This window comes from Piliocolobus tephrosceles, chromosome 19, assembly GCF_002776525.5.
Source record: "Piliocolobus tephrosceles isolate RC106 chromosome 19, ASM277652v3, whole genome shotgun sequence".
Lineage (NCBI taxonomy): Eukaryota > Metazoa > Chordata > Mammalia > Primates > Cercopithecidae > Piliocolobus > Piliocolobus tephrosceles.
Window position 1 is genome coordinate 22,156,055 of NC_045452.1, and position 23,002 is coordinate 22,179,056.

At 45.8% G+C, this 23,002-nt stretch overlaps 2 protein-coding genes across 11 annotated transcripts in view; both read left to right on the forward strand.

Moving 5' to 3' along the window:
• The window catches only part of ADSL (adenylosuccinate lyase), a 22,971-nt gene extending 8,748 nt beyond the window's left edge, over positions 1–14,223 (forward strand). The window contains exons 5-13 of the mRNA XM_026448466.2: positions 5,375–5,546; positions 5,770–5,816; positions 6,913–7,003; positions 7,776–7,845; positions 7,993–8,140; positions 10,101–10,191; positions 11,401–11,490; positions 12,004–12,180; positions 13,896–14,223. Coding sequence (XP_026304251.1) covers positions 5,375–5,546; positions 5,770–5,816; positions 6,913–7,003; positions 7,776–7,845; positions 7,993–8,140; positions 10,101–10,191; positions 11,401–11,490; positions 12,004–12,180; positions 13,896–13,982 — 973 coding nt within the window. The 3' untranslated portion in view covers positions 13,983–14,223. The remainder of the gene's footprint in view (positions 1–5,374; positions 5,547–5,769; positions 5,817–6,912; positions 7,004–7,775; positions 7,846–7,992; positions 8,141–10,100; positions 10,192–11,400; positions 11,491–12,003; positions 12,181–13,895) is intronic.
• Positions 14,224–17,516: 3,293 nt separating this feature from the next.
• The window catches only part of SGSM3 (small G protein signaling modulator 3), a 37,379-nt gene continuing 31,893 nt past the window's right edge, over positions 17,517–23,002 (forward strand). For 2 of the 10 annotated variants that reach the window (XR_002733568.3, XM_023221919.3), the window contains exon 1: positions 17,549–17,643. The gene's annotated coding sequence lies outside the window, so the exon portion shown is untranslated. Of the gene's footprint in view, positions 17,644–18,059; positions 18,116–23,002 lie in introns of all 10 variants that reach the window. The other 8 variants (XR_002733566.2, XR_002733567.2, XM_023221921.2 and 5 more) reach the window with 6 other exon arrangements.

Genomic DNA, 23,002 nt, shown 5'->3' on the forward strand with positions numbered 1-23,002 from the left:
AAAAAAAAAAAAAAAGGTAAATCTAACAGTTCCTTTGGGAAACATTGGGAAAAACATATCAAGAGCCTTGAAAAATATTATTTATGATAGTAAGCATTAGAAACAATCTAAATGGGCCAGGTGTGGTGGCTCACGCCTGTAAACCCACCACTTTGGGAGATCAAGGTGGGCGGATCCCTGGAGGTTAGGAGTTCAACACCAGCCTGGCCAACATGGTGAAACCCCGTCTCTACTAAAAATACAAACATTAGCCAGGTTTGGTGGCACGTGCCTGTAATCCCTGCTACTCAGGAGGCTGAGGCAGGAGAATCACTTGAACCCGGGAGGCAGAGGTTGCAGTGAGCCAAGATCGCACCACTGCATTTCAGTTTGGGCGACAGAGCAAGACTCCGTCTCAAAAAAAAAAAAAAGAAAAACATCAAAATGTTCAACAATAAGAGAATAAGTAAGGCATAGTATTCGTACATCCATAGGTTGGAGTAATATGCAACCATTTAAATGATGCTTACAAGATCTAACGTGCAAAGGCACTTAGGTTTATGTTATGGTAACAAAGACAGCTTATAAATTGCACAAAAATTGGTTGAAAGTACTCCATGATGTAAATGTTGATTACTCTGGTTTATGAGATAATAGGAAAATTAAATTTCTTTCTACTTTTTGAGTTTTGTTTTGTTTTGTTTTTGGAGACGGAGTCTCGCTCTGTCGCCCAGGCTGGAGTGCAGTGGTGTGATTTTGGCTCACGCTCACTGCAACCTCTACCTCCTGGGTTCAAACGATTCTCCCGCCTCAGCCTTCCTAGTAGGTGGTACTACAGGCGCCAGCCACCACGCCCAGCTAATTTTTGTATTGTTTGGAGAGAGAAGGTTTCACCATGTTAGCCAGGCTGGTCTCAAACTCCTGACCTCAAGTGATCTGCCCACCCCTGCTTCCCAAAGTGATGAGATTACAGGCGTGAGCCACTGCCCCCAGCCATACTTTTTGTATTTTTACTTTTAAAATATGCAAGTATTTTTTTTTTTTTTTTTTTTTGGGACGGAGTCTCGCTCTGTCGCCCAGGCTGGAGTGCAGTGGCCGGATCTCAGCTCACTGCAAGCTCCGCCTCCCGGGTTTACGCCATTCTCCTGCCTCAGCCTCCTGAGTAGCTGGGACTACAGGCGCCCGCCACCTCGCCCGGCTAGTTTTTTTTTTTGTATTTTTAGTAGAGATGGGGTTTCACTGTGTTAGCCAGGATGGTCTCGAACTCCTGACCTCGTGATCCACCCGTCTCGGCCTCCCAAAGTGCTGGGATTACAGGCTTGAGCCACCGCGCCCGGCTCAAGTATTTTTATGATTACTGAATAAAGCCCTTTTAAAAGGCCGATGGTGTAATTTTGGAGTGCTAGTGACAGGTTTTGAGTGATGTTTGAGTAGTGGTATATTAGCATCTGCCTTTTGTTTTGATGGTGTATTGCTGTGGCAACAAGGATATGATAATTTATGAAAGCCTGTTGAGCTTCATATTTCTTCAAAGCAGGGCCTATACTTATTGGTAGCAGTAGCCTGAAGCGCTTGTTCATACGAAGTGCTCCGTGTGAGTAGCTTCCCTCCACACCCTCCTTCCTCTGTGTTATAGCTCCTCTTCCTCTCCTGCCTCCGGGAGAGTGCTCAGCAAATACAGAAGAGTTCTAATGTTCCTCTGGAGATAGCATAATGGAAGAGATTGGCTGCCAGAGTTCGTAGCCATTAGGAACTCAGAAAACAGTGTTGATGTGTAGGCATCCTCTTAGTGTATCAGTTCATGCAATTAAAAAAACTATTGAAATATAATTTACATAACAGAATTCACCCTTTTAAAGTGTACAGTTCAGTGGTTTTTACTATACTTAGAGAATTATGCAGTCATTACCACTATATAATTTCAGAGTATTTTCATCATCCCAAAAAGAAACCTCATGCCCATTGATAGTCACTCCTATGCCTCCCTTCCCCACCCGCTGGCAGCCGCTAATCTATTTTTTATATCTATGCATTTGCCTATTCTACACATTTCATAGAAGTGGAATCGTGTACGATATGTGACTTTTTATGTCTGGCTTCTTTTGCTGTTTCCAATATCCATGTTGTATCAGAACTTCAGTTCTTTTTATGACTGAAAAACATTCCATTGTATGGTTGTACCATGTTTCATTTACCCAATTGTCAACAACTGATGGACATCTGGGTGATTTCTGCTTTTTGGCTACTATGAATAATGCTCCCGTGAACAAGTCCATGCTAATTTACTTCTTTGTTTGCTTATACCAATAATCTGTTAGCAGTTAACAAGGAAAACGATAAGATTAATTTTGGGGATATACTGTAGCTTGTGATGTGCCTCCTGTGGACATTCCTAGTGTTATGCCTTGATGTTCCCAGCTGTCAGTGTTATTAGCCTAAGAGGAAAGAAATTCCATTTGGAATCGGTTAGGTTATTTATTAGAAATTAGGCTGGGTCTGGGCACGGTGGCTCATGCCTGTAATCCCAGCACTTTGGGAGGCCAAGGCAGGTGGATCACCTGAGGTCAGGAGTTCAAGACCAGCCTGGCTGACATGGTGAAACCCTGTCTCTACTAAAAATACAAAAAAAAGTAGCCAGATCTGGCGCACGCCTGTAGAGTCCCAGCTACTTGGGGGGCTGAGGCAGGAGGACTGTTTGAACCTGGGAGGCGGAGGTTGCAGTGAGCCGAGATTGCGCCATTGCACTCCAGCCTGGGTGACAGAGCGAAAAAGAAAGAAATTAGGCTGGGCGGCCAGGTGCAGTGGATCACGCCTGTAATCCCAACACTTTAGGAGGCTGAGGCAGGTGGATCATGAGGCAGTGGAATCAAGACCAGCCTGGCCAACATGGTGAAACTCCGTCTCTACTAAAATTACACAAATAGCTGGGTGTGGTGGCGGACGCCTGTAGTCCCAGCTACTCAGGAGGCTGAGGCAGGAGAATTGCTTGAACCCGGGAGGCAGAGGTTGCAGTGAGCCAAGATCGCGCCACTGCATTCCAGCCTGGGTGACAGAGCGAGATTTTATCTCAAAAAAAAAAAAAAAAAAAACAAAAATTAGACTGGGCATAGTGACTTAGGCCTGTAATCTCAGCACTTTGGGGGGCCAAGGCAAGTGGATAGTTTGAGGCATAGAGTTCGAGACCAGCCTAGGCAACATAGAGAGACCATGGCTCTAAAAAAAAAACAAAAAGTTAGCCAGGTGTGGTAGCTTGTGCCGGTAGTTCCAGCTACTCAGGAGGCTGGGGCGGGAAGATGGCTTGAGCCCAGGAGATTGAGGCTACAATGAGCTGTGATTATACCACTGCGTGCCAGCCTGGGGTGACAGAGTGAGACCCTGTCTCAAAAAAGAAAGAAATTGGACATTAGGGCAATTTATTCATAATTATGTATTTTGTTTTTTTGTTTTGTTTTGAGACAGAGTCTCACTCTATCACCTAGGCTGGAGTACAGTGGTGCGATCTTGGCTCACTGCAACCTCCACTTCCCGGATTCAAGCAGTTCTGCCACCTCAGCCTCCCAAGTAGCTGGGATTACAACTGTGTGCCACCACACTTGGCCAATTTTTGTATTTTTTGTGGAGACAGGGTTTTGCCATGTTGGCCAGGCTGGTCTCAAACTCCTGGCCTCAAGTGATCCACCTACCTCAGGCTCCCAAAGTGCTGGGATTACAGGCATGAGACACCGCAGCTGGCCTCGTAATTACGTTTTATGTTCAGAAACAGACCTTCAGTGCCTTGATTTAGGCTTTTATTTTTTTGACGCAGAGTTTCACTTTTGTTATCCAAGCTGGAGTGCAATGGCACAATCTCAACTCACCGCAACCTCCGCCTCCTGGGTTCAAGTGATTCTCCTGCCTTAGCCTCCCGAGTAGCTAGGATTACAGGCATGCGCCACTATGCCTGGCTAATTTTGTATTTTTAGTAGAGACAGGGTTTTTCCATGTTGGTCAGGCTGGTCTTAAACTCCCGACCTCAGGTGATCCACCTTCCTTGGCCTCCCAAAGTGCTGGGATTACAGGCCTGAGCCACGGTGTCCTGCTTTGATTTAGGCTTAACAAGAAACAAAGCCACTAGCTGCTACGTTCGAGTCCTCTGCTTATGCGTGTTGTGGGGAGGTTCTCCATCTCGTGACTACTCCTCACTGGGTCTTGACTCCTCACAAAGGCTTTCCTCTACTTCCAATCTAGAGCAGTATCACCATTATCTTCATTGTTCTTGTATTCTTTTAGCACTTAAAATCTCAATAATTAATCTTGTTTCTTTTTTTTAATTTGTTTTTTTGAGACAGAGTCTGGCTGTGTTGCCCAGCCCGGAGTACAGTGGCACAATCTCGGCTCATTGCAGCCTCTGCCTCTCAGGTTCGAGTGATTCTCCTGCCTCAGCCTCCCAAGTAGCTGGAATTACAAACACCTGCCACCACACCCAGCTACTTTTTTGTAGTTGTAGTAGAGACAGGGTTTTACCCTGTCTCTGTTGGCCAGGCTGGTCTCGAACTCCTGACTTCAAGTGATCCACCCGTGTCAGCCTCCCAAAGTGCTGGGATTATAGGCATGAGCCACTACGCCCAGCCTAATCTTGTTTTGTTTTCTTTTTCACTTGTTTACAATGTAAGCAAGTGCCATTGGACGAGGATCCTGTCTGTGTCATTCCTTATTGTATTTTCAATAGCAGGAGCATATTAGATACTTGGCAAATATTACATGAGTATGAGTATCTGATGTATTTCTTACCTATGTCGATGGATATAGCCATGAACAAAAGGGACATTGTTCCTGCCCTTATAATAAATTGCCTCTTGCCGTGCATCACATGGCTCATGCTTGTAATCCCAACACTTTGGGAGGCTGAGGTGGGTGGATCACTTGAGACATAGAGTTTGAAAGCATCCTGGGCAACAAAGTGAGACCCCATCACTACAAAAAATTTAAAAATTAGCCAGGCATGATATTGCGTGCCTGTGTTCCCAGCTACATGGACGGCTGAGGCAGAAGGATCACTTGAGCCCAGGAGTTCGTGGCTGCAGTCAGCTATGTTCATGCCACTGCACTCCAGCTTGGGCGACAGAGCAAGACCCAGTCTAGAAATAATAGTAATTTAAAAATTGCCTCTTGATGGAAAAAGAACTATGCTAATAGCCTTTTAGTTTCATACTCCTTGACTATTTATAAGTGATATTGAATCTCCGTAACGATTATTTGGTTAAACGTTTTAGCTCTTGTTTTATCTTTACCAGTTACTCCATCCTTTAATTGTTCTCCCTCCAAGGGGTAATGGTGGTTATTAAAAGAAGCAATGAAACCTTGATGATGTAAGGTGTTGGTCTGAGACTTCCATGTGTTCTCTTTGGGTTTTCAGGCCTGCACAGCTGACCACAGTTGGGAAACGTTGCTGTCTTTGGATTCAGGATCTTTGCATGGATCTCCAGAACTTGAAGCGTGTCCGAGATGACCTGCGCTTCCGGGGAGTAAAGGGCACTACTGGCACTCAGGCCAGTTTCCTGCAGCTCTTTGAGGGAGATGACCATAAGGTATTCAGAAAGTGACCTGCAGGACACTGAAACTCAGTGGTGGAGCCTAAGAGACAAGGCTGTCTTTGAGGATAATAGGAGAGATTGATTGTGGGACGGGTGGGGTGTTTGGACTGGGAGGAAGTTGTAGGGGTTGGGGGCAAGACCTGGGTAGGATGACAGGTTGAGGCATTCTCATACTGGACACCTGGATTATTGTAGGGATGTGTCTTTTCTTTCCAAGGTAGAGCAGCTTGACAAGATGGTGACAGATAAGGCGGGATTTAAGAGGTAGGTAAGTGGGAATGCATTGACCTCCCTGTTAAGTTGATGAAAGTCCTGTGTTCAGTATACCTCTAGATTTGACCTTACAATTTTTGCCTTTTTCTTCCTTTATTCTTCTACCCATTTTTTATTTATTTATTTATTTTTTCCTGTCTCTATCCTGGGTTTTATTTTCTTACTATCTGGATTCTTTTTTTTTTTTCCCTAATCGTCTTGCTGACATGTTTTCTGGATTTTATTTTGTTTTATTATTGTTTTTGAGACAGGGTCTTACTCTGTCACCCAGGCTGGAGTGCAGTGGTGTGATCTCGGCTCACTGCAGCCTCCACCTCCCAGCTTCAAGCAGTCCTTCCACCTAAGCCCCCTGAGTAGCTGTGACTACAAGCATGCCTGGCTAATTTTTGTATTATTTTTGTAGAGACAGGGTTTCACCATGTTGCCCAGGCTAGTCTCGAACTCCTGAGATCAAGGGATCCACCTGCCTCAGCCTCTCAAAGTGCTAGGATTATAGGCATGAGCCACCATGCCTGACCTGCATTCTATTTTTGTATAATCTATAGGAAAAAAGAAAATGATTTACTTCTGGTTTCTTTAGAATATACCTTTTTTCATGTTGTTACCATTTTTGTTTCTTTACTTAGGGCCCCCAACAGGTTAGGCTAAATCTGACCATTTCCACTGGAGTCCACCAGGTTCCACCATGGATGCTTCACCCAGGCATTTCTATTGAGCTGTGGCTGGATATGGGAATGCTGCACCTGTATCCTTCTTGAGTCATGCCAGTGTCCTGAGTATTAGTGAAAAGGGTGGAAGAATAGTTTATTCCAGGAGGAAGTTACCACTCAGGTCCACTGGCTCAGAATAAATTAGCATACCAATAAGACCAAGCTTTTCTTTAGGATGTGTTTTTCCTTGTTTGACAGAGGCATGTTTTGAATTATTATTTTGTAAGAGTCTCCCAATGATGCTTAGGCTGGCCTCAACTTCCTGAGTTAAAGCAGTCCTCCTCCCTTAGCCTCTTAAGTAGCTGGGACTACAGTCATGCACCACTGCAATGGCTTTAAAATATTTCAACATACGTCTCTCTTCTATTTATTTCTAGAGCTTTCATCATCACAGGGCAGACATATACACGAAAAGTGGATATTGAAGTACTGTCTGTGCTGGCTAGCTTGGGGGCATCAGTGCACAAGGTGAGTGGTGGCAGCTTGTGGGGCGGGGACAGGAGCTTTGGGCACCACAGACAGACTGAATCAGCCTCAGACTTTTACTTAACCATCTCTCAAGCAATATTATACATTAGTTTAATAATTTGTGGTCTATAGATGAAACCCTTAAGGGGAAGACTAGTTTTGGCATTTTCTTAAAAGTTATCCCAAGCACTGCAAAACATCCATCTTTTTCAGTGGTGTATTAAATTAATCTTTTTTTTTTTGAGATGGAGTTTCGCTCTTGTTGTCCAAGCTGGAGTGCAGTGGTACGATCTCAGCTCACTGCCACCTCTGCCCCCTGGGTTCAGGCGAGCTTCCCAAGAAGCTGGGATTACAGGCATGCACCACCATGCCTGTCTTATTTTAGTAGAGGCGGGGTTTCACCATGTTGGCCAGGCTGGTCTTGAACTCCTGACCTCAGGTGATCCGCCCGCCTCGGCCTCCCAAAGTGCTGGGATTACAGGTGTGAGGCACTGTGCCCGTCCTAAATTAATCTTGTGATTGTCTTTCTATGATGCCTTAAGCAGTGTTTCACAAAAGCGTTTTCATGCTCCTTGAATTTGTCATCCCAGCCCTTCGGGAACAGAGAGTCTGAGTGAGATACTCTCCAGGAGCTCTTGGGGAGGACGCGCTGGTCTTCAGCTCAGCCGCAGCACACCTAAGGGCTCATCTCCTTCATCAGCCTAGTCACGGCTCCCAGACCCTCCTGCACTCTGACAGTGTGAGGTGATGCTTATTCCCCTGCCTCCCCCAGATTTGCACCGACATACGCCTCCTGGCAAACCTCAAGGAGATGGAGGAACCCTTTGAAAAACAGCAGATTGGTGAGTGCTGTGTAGAGACCTGTGAGCACACAGAGCTGCTGGAGGGCTGTGGATGGGGGCTGAGAGCTCATTGAGCAGCATGCTTGCCTACTCACTATCCTCTGAAGTCTCTCTGCCTTTGCATCTTGTCCTTTTTTACATGGGCAGGCTCGAGTGCGATGCCATACAAGCGGAATCCCATGCGTTCAGAACGATGCTGCAGTCTTGCCCGCCACCTGATGACCCTTGTCATGGACCCGCTACAGACAGCATCTGTCCAGTGGTTTGAACGGACACTGGATGATAGTGCCAACCGGTCAGTGGCGCAGGGACGTCACATACACCAAGTTGAGAGGAGGTCTGAAGGAGGGACCTAGAAGTAAAAGGACATATTTGAGCATCTCTACGGTCTCCTTATCCCCAAGGAGCCCAGAGTCTAGCAGGGAGGCAAAAACATAGAAAAGACAGTGTGATAAGTGTTACAATTGGAGTGTGTACTGGGTACTGTGGGGCAGAGAGGAAGGAATAGTGCTTGAGGAGTCAGAACTCTTCACAGTAGAGATGGTGCCTTAAGACTTAAGAAATACATGCATCGGCTGGGGGCAGTGGCTCAAGCCTGTAATCCCAGCACTTTGGGAGGCCGAGACGGGCGGATCACGAGGTCAGGAAATCGAGACTATCCTGGCTAACACAGTGAAACCCCGTCTCTACTAAAAAATACAAAAAACTAGCCGGGCGAGGTGGTGGGCGCCTGTAGTCCCAGCTACTCGGGAGGCTGAGGCAGGAGAATGGCGTGAACCCGGGAGGCGGAGCTTGCAGTGAGCTGAGATCCGGCCACTGCACTCCAGCCTGGGACACACAGCGAGATTCCGTCTCAAAAAAAAAAAGAAATACATGCATCTTTTAAAGACAAGATCGGGAGCATTATAAAGGCACAAAGCAGGAGAAAACACACTTGAGGGAGTTACTACTACTTGAGTAGCCCTGGGGAATGAAGTCAACATGTGCCAGGAGGTGGGGCAGGACATGGTCACAGATAGTAGCCAGTTTACGAAAGGTCTTCTGGGTCTTTTCTGAAGGCAGATAGATGTCAGTTGTGGTGTTTAGGCACAATGACATCTTGATTAGCTATGAGATGAGTCTGAAATAATCTGTACTGCTGATGAGGTACTAGTGTGCACATCATTTTCTGTTTTATGTTAATACTCATTTAAAGCAGACTGGCATTACTCTCACCTGCTTGCATTTTGCTGGAATTTCTTGAGTGGATACGAATGTATATAATTAGACCTAGCTTTCTGGGATCTGTGCATAATCCAGGATTTATCTCTGGAGATAAGTCATGTGAACTCACTCAAAAGTCAGCCACTGAATACTTTTTAGCAAGGTGTGACCCTGGGGGTCTGCTGATTTGCCTGCTAAAAGACCCTGGCAACAGTTTGGAGAGTTGGCTCTAAGGAGACAGGGATCACGTCAGAACAAGTTGGGGGCTACGTTAAAAGTCCGAGGCCTTGGCCGGGCGTGGTGGCTCAAGCCTGTAATCCCAGCACTTTGGGAGGCCGAGACGGGCGGATCACGAGGTCAGGAGATCGAGACCATCCTGGCTAACACGGTGAAACCCCGTCTCTACTAAAAAATACAAAAAACTAGCCGGGCGAGGTGGCGGGCGCCGGTAGTCCCAGCTACTCTGGAGGTTGAGGCAGGAGAATGGCGTAAACCCGGGAGGCGGAGCTTGCAGTGAGCTGAGATCCGGCCACTGCACTCCAGCCCCGGCAACAGAGTGAGACTCCGTCTCAAAAAAAAAAAAAAAAAAAAAAGTCCGAGACCACGTTGGTGCAGGTGCCATGTCAATGGAGAGGAAGGATATAGATCCAGAGTTGAAGGCAGACTGGCCAGCCCTGGTGGTTGACTGGAGTGAGTATAAAGAATTTGGTGACTGGGGCGCTACTGTCATTTGCTGAGGCAGGACCTGCGAGGAGGAATGGCAGGTTTGTAATGGTGAGTAAGAGGAATGAGAATGGCTGAGTTCAGTTTGGGGATTGAGGTCCCTATGGATCAACCAGGTAGACGTCTCAGTAGGTATAAGGTCTGGCACTTAGGCACGTGGTCTGGCCTCGAGGTGACAGACTTGAGGGTCGTGAGGTCATTGGGGTAATAATGAGATTGAAGGAAATTATCCAGAGAGTACGGTCAGTAGGGCAACTTGCTGGGACACACTCTGCATTTCACTGAAATTACTTGTTTAAACAGATACTGAATGGCTATTTGTTTTCTAGACGGATCTGTTTGGCCGAGGCATTTCTTACTGCAGATACTATACTGAATACGCTGCAGAACATTTCTGAAGGATTGGTAGTGTACCCCAAAGTAAGAAGCTTCAGTTAAAAAGTAAAGTATTAGGGAGGGGTGGAATGTGGGAGGGAGGGTGCTCTGGGGTTTGTTGAGGGAGCTGCATTCTGATCCGATAGGCGTTCTTCCCACCCGAGCTCATCCTTCAGTTCATAAGCTCTAGGGAACTAGCTCTGTGGAATTCATAGACACATTTATAGAAACAGAAAAAGAAGTATTTTAAATTGCCTTAAACTATCTCGCAGCATGAATCATCAGCTCTGGTGTGACTAGGCAGAGTAGATGGCTCCATTTGCCTGTTTTTAAGTACCTGAGGCAGATGGGTTTATTTCTCTCCTATACTTAGCTCTTGAGGCTGAGCACTGCTATGTAGTAAATAGGGGTTTTAAGAATTCTTTAAGGCCAGGTGCGGTGCTCACACCTGTAATTCCAGCACTTTGGGAGGCCAAGGCAGGCGGATCACCTGAGGTCAGGAGTTCAAGACTAGCCTGGTCAACATGGTGAAACCCTGTCTCTACTAAAAATACAAAAATTAGCTGGGTGTGGTGGTGGGTGCCTGTAATCCCAGCTACTCAGGAGGCTGAGGCAGGAGAATTGCTTGAACCCAGGAGGTGGAAGTTGCAGTGAGCCGAGATCATGCCACTGCTCTCCAGCCTGGCGACAAGAACGAAACTCCGTCTCAAAAAAAAAAAAAAGAAAAAAAGAATCTTTCTATGTGCAACTTTTTAGGTTAATATTCCCTTTTTAAAAATCGAAAGTCTGGCTGGGCACAGTGGCTCACACCTGTAATCCCAGCACTTTGGGAGGCTGAGGCGGGCGGATCACTAGGTCAGGAGATCGAGACCATCCTGGCTAACATAGTGAAACCCCATCTCTACTAAAAATAGAACAATTAGCCGGGCGTGGTGGCGGGCGGTGGTGACAGGCAGGGAGGCTGAGGCAGGAGAATGGCGTGAACCCGGGAGGTGGAGCTTGCAGTGAGCGGAGATCATGCCACTGCACTCCAGCCTGGGCGACAGAGCGAGACTGTCTCAAAAAAAAAAAAAATGAAAAGTCTGAGTTAGTAAGAAAACTGAAAAAACATCATGTAGAATAAAACAACCCATTACTCTCTCCATAATGTGGTAGTTAGTGTCTGTGCTGTGCATTTTGTTTGACATCCTGCTGTGTTTACCACTTTAGCCTTGAGGCACCTTTCTTGGTCATTCACTTTATCTTTTCCTATAGGTAATTGAGCGGCGCATTCGGCAAGAGCTGCCTTTCATGGCCACAGAGAACATCATCATGGCCATGGTCAAAGCTGGAGGTAGCCGCCAGGTTTGTAACCCCTCATGTTCCTGGTTAAGTTGAGAGTGCACGTTTGGTCCTGCTCTCTTCTTCATGAGGGAGAGGAGATGAAGGTGTATATGTCATTACCTTCACAGTAATGGTACAGAGCAGGGGCTATAATCTGCCATCTATGGAGGGTGATTGTGGTGAACTGAGTTTTTTAAAGTGAATTACTTAATCACTTGTAGGAGAAGTCCACTCCTAGTGAAGGAATGAGGTCTGACATTCCGTAGGAAGTGAGCAGGAAACAAGAGCAAATTATTCATGGGGCTTTACGGAAGAGGGCCAGAGCAGGGTGGGCATCCATTTCAGGCTTGTCCTAAGATGTGGGCAGAGAGTAGTGAAGACCCTGGTAGAGACAGACACGGGAACCACCTCAGCCTGGAGGCGTTTTTGTGTAGAGCTGTGTAGACTGCATGGATGTGAAGTATCTGATGACTTTTTTAAAGTGTTCAAATGCCCTGTTAGTGGAGAACTGACAATACTTCACTGTCTTCGCAGGATTGCCATGAGAAAATCAGAGTGCTTTCTCAGCAGGCAGCTTCTGTGGTCAAGCAGGAAGGGGGTGACAATGACCTCATAGAGCGTATCCAGGCTGATGCCTACTTCAGTCCCATTCACTCCCAGTTGGATCGTTTACTGGATCCTTCTTCTTTCACTGGTCGTGCCTCCCAGCAGGTAAGCATACATTAGAACGCTTCCGAGGAGTGGTCCCCAGAAGCCTCGTTTCTGCTGGGCTGCAGAACCTGGGGTACTCTCTTTGATGTTTTTGCTTTATAGGAGGTATGTTGGGAATGGGCCTAGTTAGAAGGAAATCAGAGCAGGTTGCTGGCTAAAACTTAGAGATTTGAGTTTGGTTTCTGTTTTGTTTTTTGAGACAGTCTCTCTCTCACCCAGGCTGGAGTGCAGTGGTGCTGGGATTACAGGCGTGAGCCCCCACAACTGACCAAGATATGGCTGTTTTGAGCTGCCTTAAGTATTTCTTTATGTAGATTTTTTGGAGTTTTGATCTTGAGAATGTGGTATATTGGACAAAGAATTAGGTTTTTTTTTATTATTTATTTTTTTAGTTTTTATTTTTTTTTGAGACGGAGTCTTGTTCTGTCACCCAGGCTGGAGTGCAGTGGCCGGATCTCAGCTCACTGCAAGCTCCGCCTCCCGGGTTTACGCCATTCTCCTGTCTCAGCCTCCCGAGCAGCTGGGACTACAGGTGCCCGCCACCACGCCCGGCTAGTTTTTTGTATTTTTTAGTAGAGACGGGGTTTCACCAGGTTAGCCAGGATGGTCTCGATCTCCTGACCTCGTGATCCACCTGTCTTGGCCTCCCAAAGTGCTGGGATTACAGGCTTGAGCCACTGCGCCCGGCCGGAATTAGGTTTTATTGTCAGGTGGATTTGGGTTAAATCCTAACCTCTGGCATTTACTGGCTGACAGGATAAAAGTAAATATCTCAGTGTTGTAACGATTGAAATGCATGAGTATATACTAGGTGCTCAGTATGTGTTCAGATACTGTATTTAATTCTGGGGATTTAAAAATGAATAGATAGGCCGGGCACAGTGGCTCACACCAGTAATCCCAGTACTTTGGGAGGCCGAGGCAGGAGAATTGCTTGAGTTCAGGAGTTCAAGAACATCCTGGGCAACATGGTGAAAACTCGTCTCTACAAAAAAAATACAAAAGTTAGCCAGGTGTGGTGGCATGCACCTGCAGTCTCAGCTACTCAGGGGGCTGAGGTGGGAAGATAGCTTGAGCCTAGGAGGTCAAGGCTGCAGTGAGCCATGTTCATGCCCCTGCCCTCTGGCTTGGGTGACAAAGTGAGATCCTGTCTCAAAAAAAAATAAAGATGAATGGATAATTCTCATCTTCAGAGAGCTCAAAACTTAGTGGTGAATACTTTTAAATAGATCATTAGAATACCAAGCAGTAGGTGCGAGGACTGAGGGCTAAAATACTAGAACTGGAGGTAGGAGACCAATAAAGATGCTGCTGCAACAGACCAAGCAGTAGATGGTGAGAGCTTTGAGTGAAGGCAGTGGTGAGAGATGCAGACCAGGGAGGGAGAGGTTAAGCTCTTGGTGATTACTTGAAGAGGGCTGGGAAGCAGGAGGAAAGAAGCTGTGGTGATTTTTAGGTTGGATGGAAATGGCGAAACCACCTGAGAACACAGGCTGGGCCAGTTTGCGGGAAAGGTTGGTGGGCATGTGGCCATGGTGGTTGAATCACCTGTGCCTAGGCAGAAATTCCTCATAGGCAGTTAAGGACAGCAAGCTCAGTGGTGGAGTAAAAGCTTCGTTAAATTAGGTTTTAGTGGTATCACCTGACATTGGAACGGTATTATCTGCTAATATCTTAACATTTTCTTTTGTCTTATATCTGCTTTCCTCTGGCAGGTGCAGAGATTCTTAGAAGAGGAGGTGTATCCCCTGTTAAAACCATATGAAAGTGTGATGAAGGTGAAAGCAGAATTATGTCTGTAGAGTTGGAAGAGAATTAAACGAAAAATCATTAATTACTGAGGCATGAAAATTGTGTTACTGTAATGCCTTATTTTACCTCGAGAATTGTTACCTTAAATTAATACAGCACTTTCTTCTATCCATGGTGCTTTCCCATTTCTCAGTCTCACATTTCTCAACAATGCAGAAACAAAGAGCATTGAAGTGTACTCTGTTATTTACAACAACACAAACTTGCATAATAAATGTAGTTCATACTTGATCTCTGTTCTTTCAAGGCATATTTTCCAGCTGCCTCAAGTTTAGTCCTTTTCACGTGTTTGTTTGCTTGTAAAGTAGCAGGAAATTTCTGGTCCTGTCTTCTAAAAGTGAATTAGATCTAGGTCTAGCAAAATAGCCTGGACTCAGTGATTGAGTCCATGGTCAGATACCTTTTATTTTGGTTATTTTTGGCTAGTATAAGTAATGAAGTTTGGAACTACAGTAAATACTTAAAAACAGAACAGAACAAAAAAAAAAAAAACCTGATGTGACCATCAGGCTTATTCAGCCGAAGTTGTGCCCAACCTCATTTCATCTTTTGATAAGGCTTATATATATATATCAGGGAAATGCTAATTGAGTATATTGATTTCATCAGGGCAACTGACAGTCTGTATTCCTTGTTGTGTGGATTTTGTTGTTGTTGAGGCTTGCTCTGTCACCCAGACTAGAGTGCAGTAGCACAATCTTGGCTCATTGCAACCTCCGCCTCCTGGGTTCAAGCAATTCTCCGGCCTCAGCCTCCCAAGTAGCTGGGATTACAGGCGCCTGCCGCCAACCTGGCTAATTTTTGTATTTTTAGTAGGGATGGGGTTTTGCCATGTTGGCCAGGCAGGTCTTGAACTCCTGACCTCAAGTGATCCACCCATCTCAGCCTCCCAAAGTTCTGGGATTACAGGCATGAGCCACCACGCCCAGCCTAATCTTGTTTTCTTTTTTACTTGTTTACAGTGTAAGCAAATGCCATTGGAGAAGAACATTGTGTCATTCTTTGTTGTATTTCCAATAGCAAGAGCACATCAGATACTTGGCAACTAGGCAGTCTTCCAGCTTCCGCCACCACGCCCGACTTCCTTGTTGCAGTATTACAGCTGATTGAAGCAACTGTAGCCAAATATTGAGTTAATTACCTACCTGCCAGGAGAGCCCTTGTGTTTGTTGTTTAGCCCATTCTCATCCTACATCTTTTTCAGCATAGATGAAAATGAAAGCTTTTGTTTATGAGATTTGCAGATGACACAAAACTGGGAGAATTAACAAGTACATTTATTTGGTAAAATAAGTTTTCATCTGTAACCTAAACAGGCCAAAATGATGTGCCTTAAACTAAGAGGAAAAAATAAGATCAATGTAAATAAGTTAACCTTAAACTCAGTATGCACCAGAACTGAGAGAAGACTGTTTTATCAGGTATTAATGGTTGTCCAGTGCCCAAAAAGCCACCAGAGGCTTACTGCTCCACCCTCTTGGCATTGCGTTCAATTTTGGATACCCAGTCTGAGGAACAGAGATGACCTGGAGAGCGAACCTCCAAAAAGATCTTGTGGAGGAATGTTAGGGCTCTTTATCCTATACAGGAGAAAACTTGTCAGCACTTCAAATATTGCCGTGTGGAGGAAGAGTGACTTGATTGTGTGTTGCCCCAAGAGACACTGAGATCAATACCCATTATTAAGGCTCTGAGATTGGCTTGGGGCCAGACATTGGAACCACTGAGATTAGCAATTCACCCTCAATCCCCCAGGTCAGGCAGAAGCTGGAAGACTGCCTAGTTAGGAGTGTTGTGAGGGAGAAGAGGCTGAATCGGTTCCAGTTTTATCTAAAAGTAGCCAGAAAAGCAGGTTGAGATGATGCGCACTTGCAGTCCCAGCTACTTGGGAAACTGAGGCAATAGGGTCACTTGGGCCCAAGAGTTCAGTCCAGGCTGGGTGACATAGCGAGAACTTTTCACATAAAGCCAACCTAAGAGAAGAGCTCAACCTATTGGGAAAAACAATAGAAGGCAATTCTGAAAACCAAATTCTGAATATAGGCTAGTATAGCAAGCAAGTGGGGATAGCATAGAGCCATTTGCTCAACTGCCAGAAAGAGTTACTCTATTCATCTCTTTAAAAAATCTTGAAAAGGGCCAGGTGCGGTGGTGGCTCACGCCTGTAATCCCAGCACCTTGGGAGGCCGAGGCAGGTGGATCACCTAAGGTCAGGAGTTCAAGACCAGCCTGACCAAGAAGGTGAAACTCCATGTCTACTAAAAATACAAACAATTAGCCGGGCATGGTGGCAGGCGCCTGTAGTCCCAGCTACTTGGGAGGCTGAGACAGGAGGATTGCTTGAACCTAGGAGTCAGAAGTTGCAGTGAGCCAAGATCATGCCACTGCACTCCAGCCTGGGCAATGGAGCAAGACTTAGTCTCAAAAAAAAAAAAAATCTTGAAATGATAAGTCTGAAACAAGAAAATTAAGTCATTGGACTCTGACCAGATATTCTATCTACTTCCTTGTCTGGTATGGGCAACTTAGAGGCAGCAACTACTATCAGTTTATCTAATGTGAGAATTTATATTACATAACAGATATTGGGGATATAGGATACCATGGATTTTAGTTAATACATTTCCTCATAGAAAATAAGGAAATAAGGTAACAGTCTTCTTCCTGTCCTAACAATTCTGTTAGACTAATGATCTCCAGTGATTGGCGATTTGACCTGGTTTCTTCCTGGACTCTTTGAATGGGTGCATTTGTTGGTGCATCTCTGTCTTCTTTCCTTTTCCGTTCTCCTTTGTTTTTGTATTTACACACTTGTATGCAACTCTGTAATCTGATTTTCCCATGTAGCATTTTAATTTGATGTATTGGGTGGTCTGCATGTTCACTGGAAAACATGTTAAATGTACATTTATATATATATAATGTAGATGTATATATATATATATATAAAAGACAAGTCTCGCTCTGTCGCCCAGGCTGGAGTGCAGTGGTGTGACCACAGCTCACTGCAGCCTCGATTTCCTGGCTCAAGCGATCCTCTCACCTCAGCCTCTTGAGTAGCTGGGACTATGGCACACACAACCACACCTGGCTAATTTTTTGTTATTTTTTGTAAAGACAGGGTCTCACTATGTTAACCCAGGCTGTTGTATTTTCTTTAAGATTGGTTTAAACTCACGCAGACTCCAGCATCAAAACTACCCAGATGTCAGGTTCTGGGCAGAACATGGGGCAACTGATGAAATGTCTGCTCAGCTGAAGTCAGACACCTGGACACTTAATGCCCTCTTTCCCTGGCTGGTGCTCAGTTTCATTTAAGAACCAGGAGAGCCTGATGTTTGTAAACATAGCTTTAGTGGAAGCACAAGGGTTAGGAGTCCCTAGAAAGGTATGATGAAGCCTGGGTGGATGTGAGGGTTGCTGAGACAGCAAAAGCATCGCTGTGCCTGCGGGCCTTGGGGACGCGGACGCAAAGCTCCTGGCCGCGTCCTGCCAAGTGGGCGGGAACGACTACAGCCCCCAGCATGACCCGCGGCCGCCTATGCTCCGCCCCGCCACGCGTGCGCTGAGGCGCTGCTGAGCGCTGACTGGGTGCGAGCGGGGAAGCTGCTAACCTGACCCGGATTGGCGCTGAGGTGGCCTGTGGGGCAGGTGAGTGCGGGGACAGGAGTCAGCGGAGACTGAACGGCGCCCACAAGTTCCCCTCAGGCTGGGGTTGCGGGGCGTTTGTGGTCGGACTGTCTGACTGAGGGACGTACGGGCCGACGGCGCCCACGAGAGAGAAGCACCGCCTCGGGCCGACCTTACTCGCGTCGCGGGTGGAATGGGGGCCGGGGACGCGGAGGGGCGGAGAGGTCGGCTGCGTACCCCGGACCGGCCGACCCTAGACGGCCGAGGCCACCTCAGGTGTTCGGGGCGGGAACCGGAATCCACCGCGCTGGCAGCCGGGAGCGGTTTTACAGAAACCGCGCCTGATGCGGGGGGCTTTTTTAAAAAGCCTGGCTGGCTCCGGCACGGGGACAGCTGCAGACTCCTCCTCAGGTTTAACTTGCGGCTTTCCCTTTGAGGTTCAGATCCAGGTGCAGAACCCGGGCTCGGATCCAGGCCGAGACTCGGAACACAGGTGTGTTTGCATTTTATTTTAGCACGGGGGGAACTGAGGCATACGTTAGCCAGAATCACCCGGTGTGGTTAGGATTGGAATTTTGAAAATTACTCTCATACTTAGTTTACTGATCTAGGCTCTTTTTTATTCGGAGAGAAAAATAAAGATGTTTCAAAGGTTTTGAGTGACTGGGTGACGAGCGTATCTTCCAGTCTCGCGCAGCCCAGTTGGGGTGGGTTGATGGCTTTTTTTTGGTTCTGTGGTGGGATAGAGATGTCCTGGAATATTCCACACCCTTCTTATTCTTTCTTAGTAAATTCAAGTCCTATCAGACTCTGCTTCACAAAAACTGCGTTTTTCAACTTCCACTCGTTTACTCGTAGTTTTTGTGACAGTTTTGTGATTAGGTTTGTAAGTGCATACACTTCCCACTTTTCTTGCTCATCTCTTTTAGTTCCAATTCTCTCTGCACTCTAAACAACTGAATTACATCTTTGTTCTACATATTTATCTTCTTGGTGATTAATTTGTAATTCTTTTTTTTCTTTTCTTTCTTTTTTTTTTTAATTTAATACGGAGTTTCGCTCTTGTTGCCCGGGCGGGAGTGCAGTGGCGCGACCTCGGCTCACTGCAAGCTCCGCCTCCCGGGTTCAAGGGATTCTTTCTACCTCAACCTCCCGAGTTGCTGGGACTACAGGCGCCCGCCACCACGCCCGGCTAATTTTTGTATTTTTAGTAGAGAGGGGGGTTTTTCGCCATGTTGGCCATGCTGGTCTCGAACTCCTGACCACAGGTGATCCGCCCGCCTGGGGCCTTCCAAAGTGCTGGGATTGCAGGCGTGAGCCACTGCGCCAGGCCGGATTAATTTGTCCTGGCTTTTGATAATCCTAAGTGAATGCAGCTTTTTCATCCCTAATTATCACAGTAGCCTGAGCTTTAGTTCTTCTCCCTGGCCCTTTTTAAGCGTGGAGGTTTGTGGTCTGGGAGGGAGGGGAGAGGGTGAGGTGTCTGTTGATCAGATATGGGTAACAGGTGAACATAACCCATGACCAGAACATTAAAAGGCTGTAAACAAACAATTGCTTCAATATAAAAACGCATACCTCGTGAATTTGGAAACATATCAGGTTGATAGAAAAGTGAACTGGGGTAGAACCTCACAGAAATGAACCTGACAGGGTGAAATATTGAGAAGGGAAGTGAGGAGATAATCATCTCTTTTATTTTACAGCCATCTTTCTGTCCCTAGAGTGGATGTAGGAACAGCCTGCTGGCTCGGAAGCTTAAAAAAAGCTCTGTGTGTTTTCAGTTTTTCTCTTAGTTCTCAATGAAGGTTTTGACAGGAGCCCAAAATCTTGTACATTGGATAATTTAACATCAGTTTCATCTGCTTACTCTCCAGATAGCCTGTTATTCAGCTGGTGACGTCAGTAATTTTCCACAGCAGCCATTCATGAGCTCATGCAGACTGTCACAAGGAAATGGGAATAGCACAATGAGTGTTACAGAAGAAAAAAAGATCCTGTTTGTTTGCCATCACATATTATACACAGACTTAGGGAATCTAGACTGGAGCACAGGATATGTGGGAGGGGTTAGAACACTAGAGTGCAGGCTCCTACCTGTAGTAATAATCATTGAAACCATTTATTGAATGCCTTCTGCTTTCCAAACACAGAATTTAAGTCTACCTGACTCTAAACTCCTCTCTTTTAACTGCTGTACTACCTTATCAACAACTGTGTTCAAGTATTTCTCATTCTTAAAACTATATGAAACTTCCCTGTGATATTTCCCTTCAAATTACTACCATTTCTCCTGCTTTTCCTTTCTAGACTTGTCCTTAAGAAGCAGACTACATTCTTCTCTAACATTTACTGCTTTGTTCATTGCAGTCTGGCTTCTACCCTCAGCTCTGTTGAAACTACTCTCATGAATTCCTCTCAACGATTTATTGAATATCTACTTGTGTATATCATCTTCTAGACTTATAAAGATGGCTAAGACATGGTAGTTTAGGGATTAATGAGAGAGGGTAGTTTATACATGTCAATATATGTTTACCACTGATAGGGCAGTTGTGGTGGTTTTTTTTTTTTTTTTGAGAGAGTCTCCCTCTATCACCAGGCTAGCATGCAGTGGGGCAATCTTGGCTCACTGCAGCCTCCACCTCCCAAGTTCAAGCAGTTCTCCTGCCTCAGCCTCCCGAGTAGCTGGGACTGCAGGTGCGTGCCACCACACCCAGCTAATTTTTGTATTTTTAGTAGAGACGAGGTTTCACCATGTTGGCCAGGATGGTCTTCATCTCTTGACCTTGTGATCCGCCTGTCTTGGCCTTCCAAAGTGCTGGGATTACAGGCGTGAGCCACCACACCTGGCCTGATAAGGCGGGGTTTTTTTTCTTTTCTTTTTTGTTTTTTTTTCTGAGATGGAGTCTCTCTCTGTCACCCAGGCTGGAGTGCAGTGGTGTGATCTCGGCTCACTGCAAGCTCTGACTCCCGGGTTTACTTACTCCATTCTCCTGCCTCAGCTTCTGGAGCAGCTGGGACTACAGGCGTCCGCCACCATTTAATTTTTTGTATTTTTTTAAGTAGAGACAGGGTTTCACCATGTTAGCCAGGATGGTCTCGATCTCCTGATCTCGTGATCTGCTTGACTTGGCCTCCCAAAGTGCTGGGATTACAGGCGTGAGCCACCGCACCCGGCCCATAGGGCAGTTTTTATAGTTTGAGAGTTGGGGAAGGAACACTTTATTGCGAAGATGTCACTGGACTGCCAACAGAGAGAGAAAGCTTAAATTGGTGTAGAGTGTAGTGTCAAGACTGCGTGCTTAGGCATATACTTTTAGGGAAAAGCTGTATCCACTGAGAGATGACATGGTTGAAAGATACAGTATAGGCTTTAGAGTCTGACAGACCTGGTAACTGAACCACAGTTTCTTCTTTGTGATACTTGCCTGCATTGTAAGCTCTATGAAAGTAGGGGTTTTGTGTTGTTCACCACCTCACCCCGTCTCCTAGAACAGTGGTAGGTGAGCAATAAATATCTGTTGAAAGGGGCCCAACACGGTGGCTTACGCCTGTAATCCCAGCACTTTGGGAGGCCAAGGTAGGAGGATTGCTTGAGCCCAGGAGTTCAAGACCGGTCTGGGCAACATGGCAAGATGCCATCTTGACCAAAAAAATAAAATTGCCAGTCATGGTGATGTGTGCCTGTGGTCCCAGCTACTTGGGAGGCTGAGGCAGGAGGATTGCTTGGGCTCAGCTCAGGAGGTCAAAGTTGCAGTGAGCCATGTTTGTACCACTGCACTCCAGTCTGGGGAAGAGAATGAGACCTTGTCTCAAACACATGGTACTAGTACTATCAGTAGTAACATATGACTGAAAAGGCTAGGTTTTCAGTGTGGCTTATGAACTGATTTTTGACAGCACCATTGTTTGAATGCTACATATATAATCATATATAATCACCTCCCCTTTTTGAAAATTTAGGCTTACTAATTTATGCTCACCATTTATCCATGGGGAGAGATACATTCACCTCTTTTCAGTAGGCACTGTTAACTGTCTCTTCTACCATGCCTCTTTTGCAGTTGTAAACATTTATGCTTTTTCTAAGTATGATATGTGTTTTGTATTTGTTTTTCTCTCTATTAATGATATAAATTGTTTTGGGAGGTTAACTTCTTTGGAATAATTAAACAGCTTTATCAACAAGAGTAACATCAGAAATTAGATTGATAGGCCGATCACGGTGGCTCACACTTGTAATCCCAGTGCTTTGGGAGGCTCAGGTGCGCAGATCACCTGAGGTAAGGAGTTTGAGACTAGCCTGGACAACATGGTAAAACACCACCTCTACTAAAAATAGAAAAATTAGCTGGGTGTGGTGGTGGCTGCCTGTAATCCCAGCTACTCAGGAGGCTGAGGCAGGAGAATCACTTGAACCTGGGAGGCATAGGTTGCAGTGAGCCGAGATCGTGCCATTGAACTCCAGCCTGGGTGACAAGAGCAAAACTCTGTCTCAAAAAAAAAAAAAAAAAAAATGAGATTGACACCCCCAATTGGAAAGGGCATAATTTCCAGTTAAGACAAAAATAATTTTTTTTTTTTTCACTACAACAAAATGATGTGACTTTTCTCAGCCTTCTCTAGATATCTAGTTAGCCTACAAGCTAGCATTCTAAAGACATGAAACAGGCTGGGCATGGTGACTTATGCCTGTAATCCCAGTACTTTGGGAGGCCAAGATGGAAGGATCACTGGAGCCCAGGAGGTCAAGATCAGCCTGAGCAACATAGTGAGACCCTGCCTCTCCAAAAAGTTTCTAAAAATTAACCAGATATGGTGGCGCGTGCTTGTGGTCCCACCTACTCAGGAGGCTGAGGCAAGAGGATCACTTGAGCTCAGGAGACTGAAGTTGTAGTGAGCCATGATCACACCACGCACTCCAGCCTGGGTGACAAAGGGAGACCCTGTCTCAAAAAACTAAGAAGAAAAAAAAGATAACAGATCATTTCCCTTTTCCCTCTCTTGTGTTTGAATTTCGTTTGTAAATATCCTTAATTACGTGACTTGAGTATAGGGTTAAAGTCCAATTACCACTTTTTTTTTTTTGTCTTTTGGAAATAGTGTGGTAGGAGCACCAACAATGAAGTTCAACTTCTGGCACTCCTGCTTGCTTCCTTGCTTGCCTGCATGCTTGATTGATTGACAGGGTCTTGCTCTGTTGCCCAGATTGGAGTGCAGTGGCATGATCATAGCTCACTGAAACCTCAAACTCCTGGGCTCAAGAGATCCTCCTACCTTAGTCTCATGAGTTGCTGTGATTACAGGTGCATGCCACTGCATCCTGCCTGGCTTTACCATTATAAACTTTGAGAACTTACTAGTTATCTCTCTGATG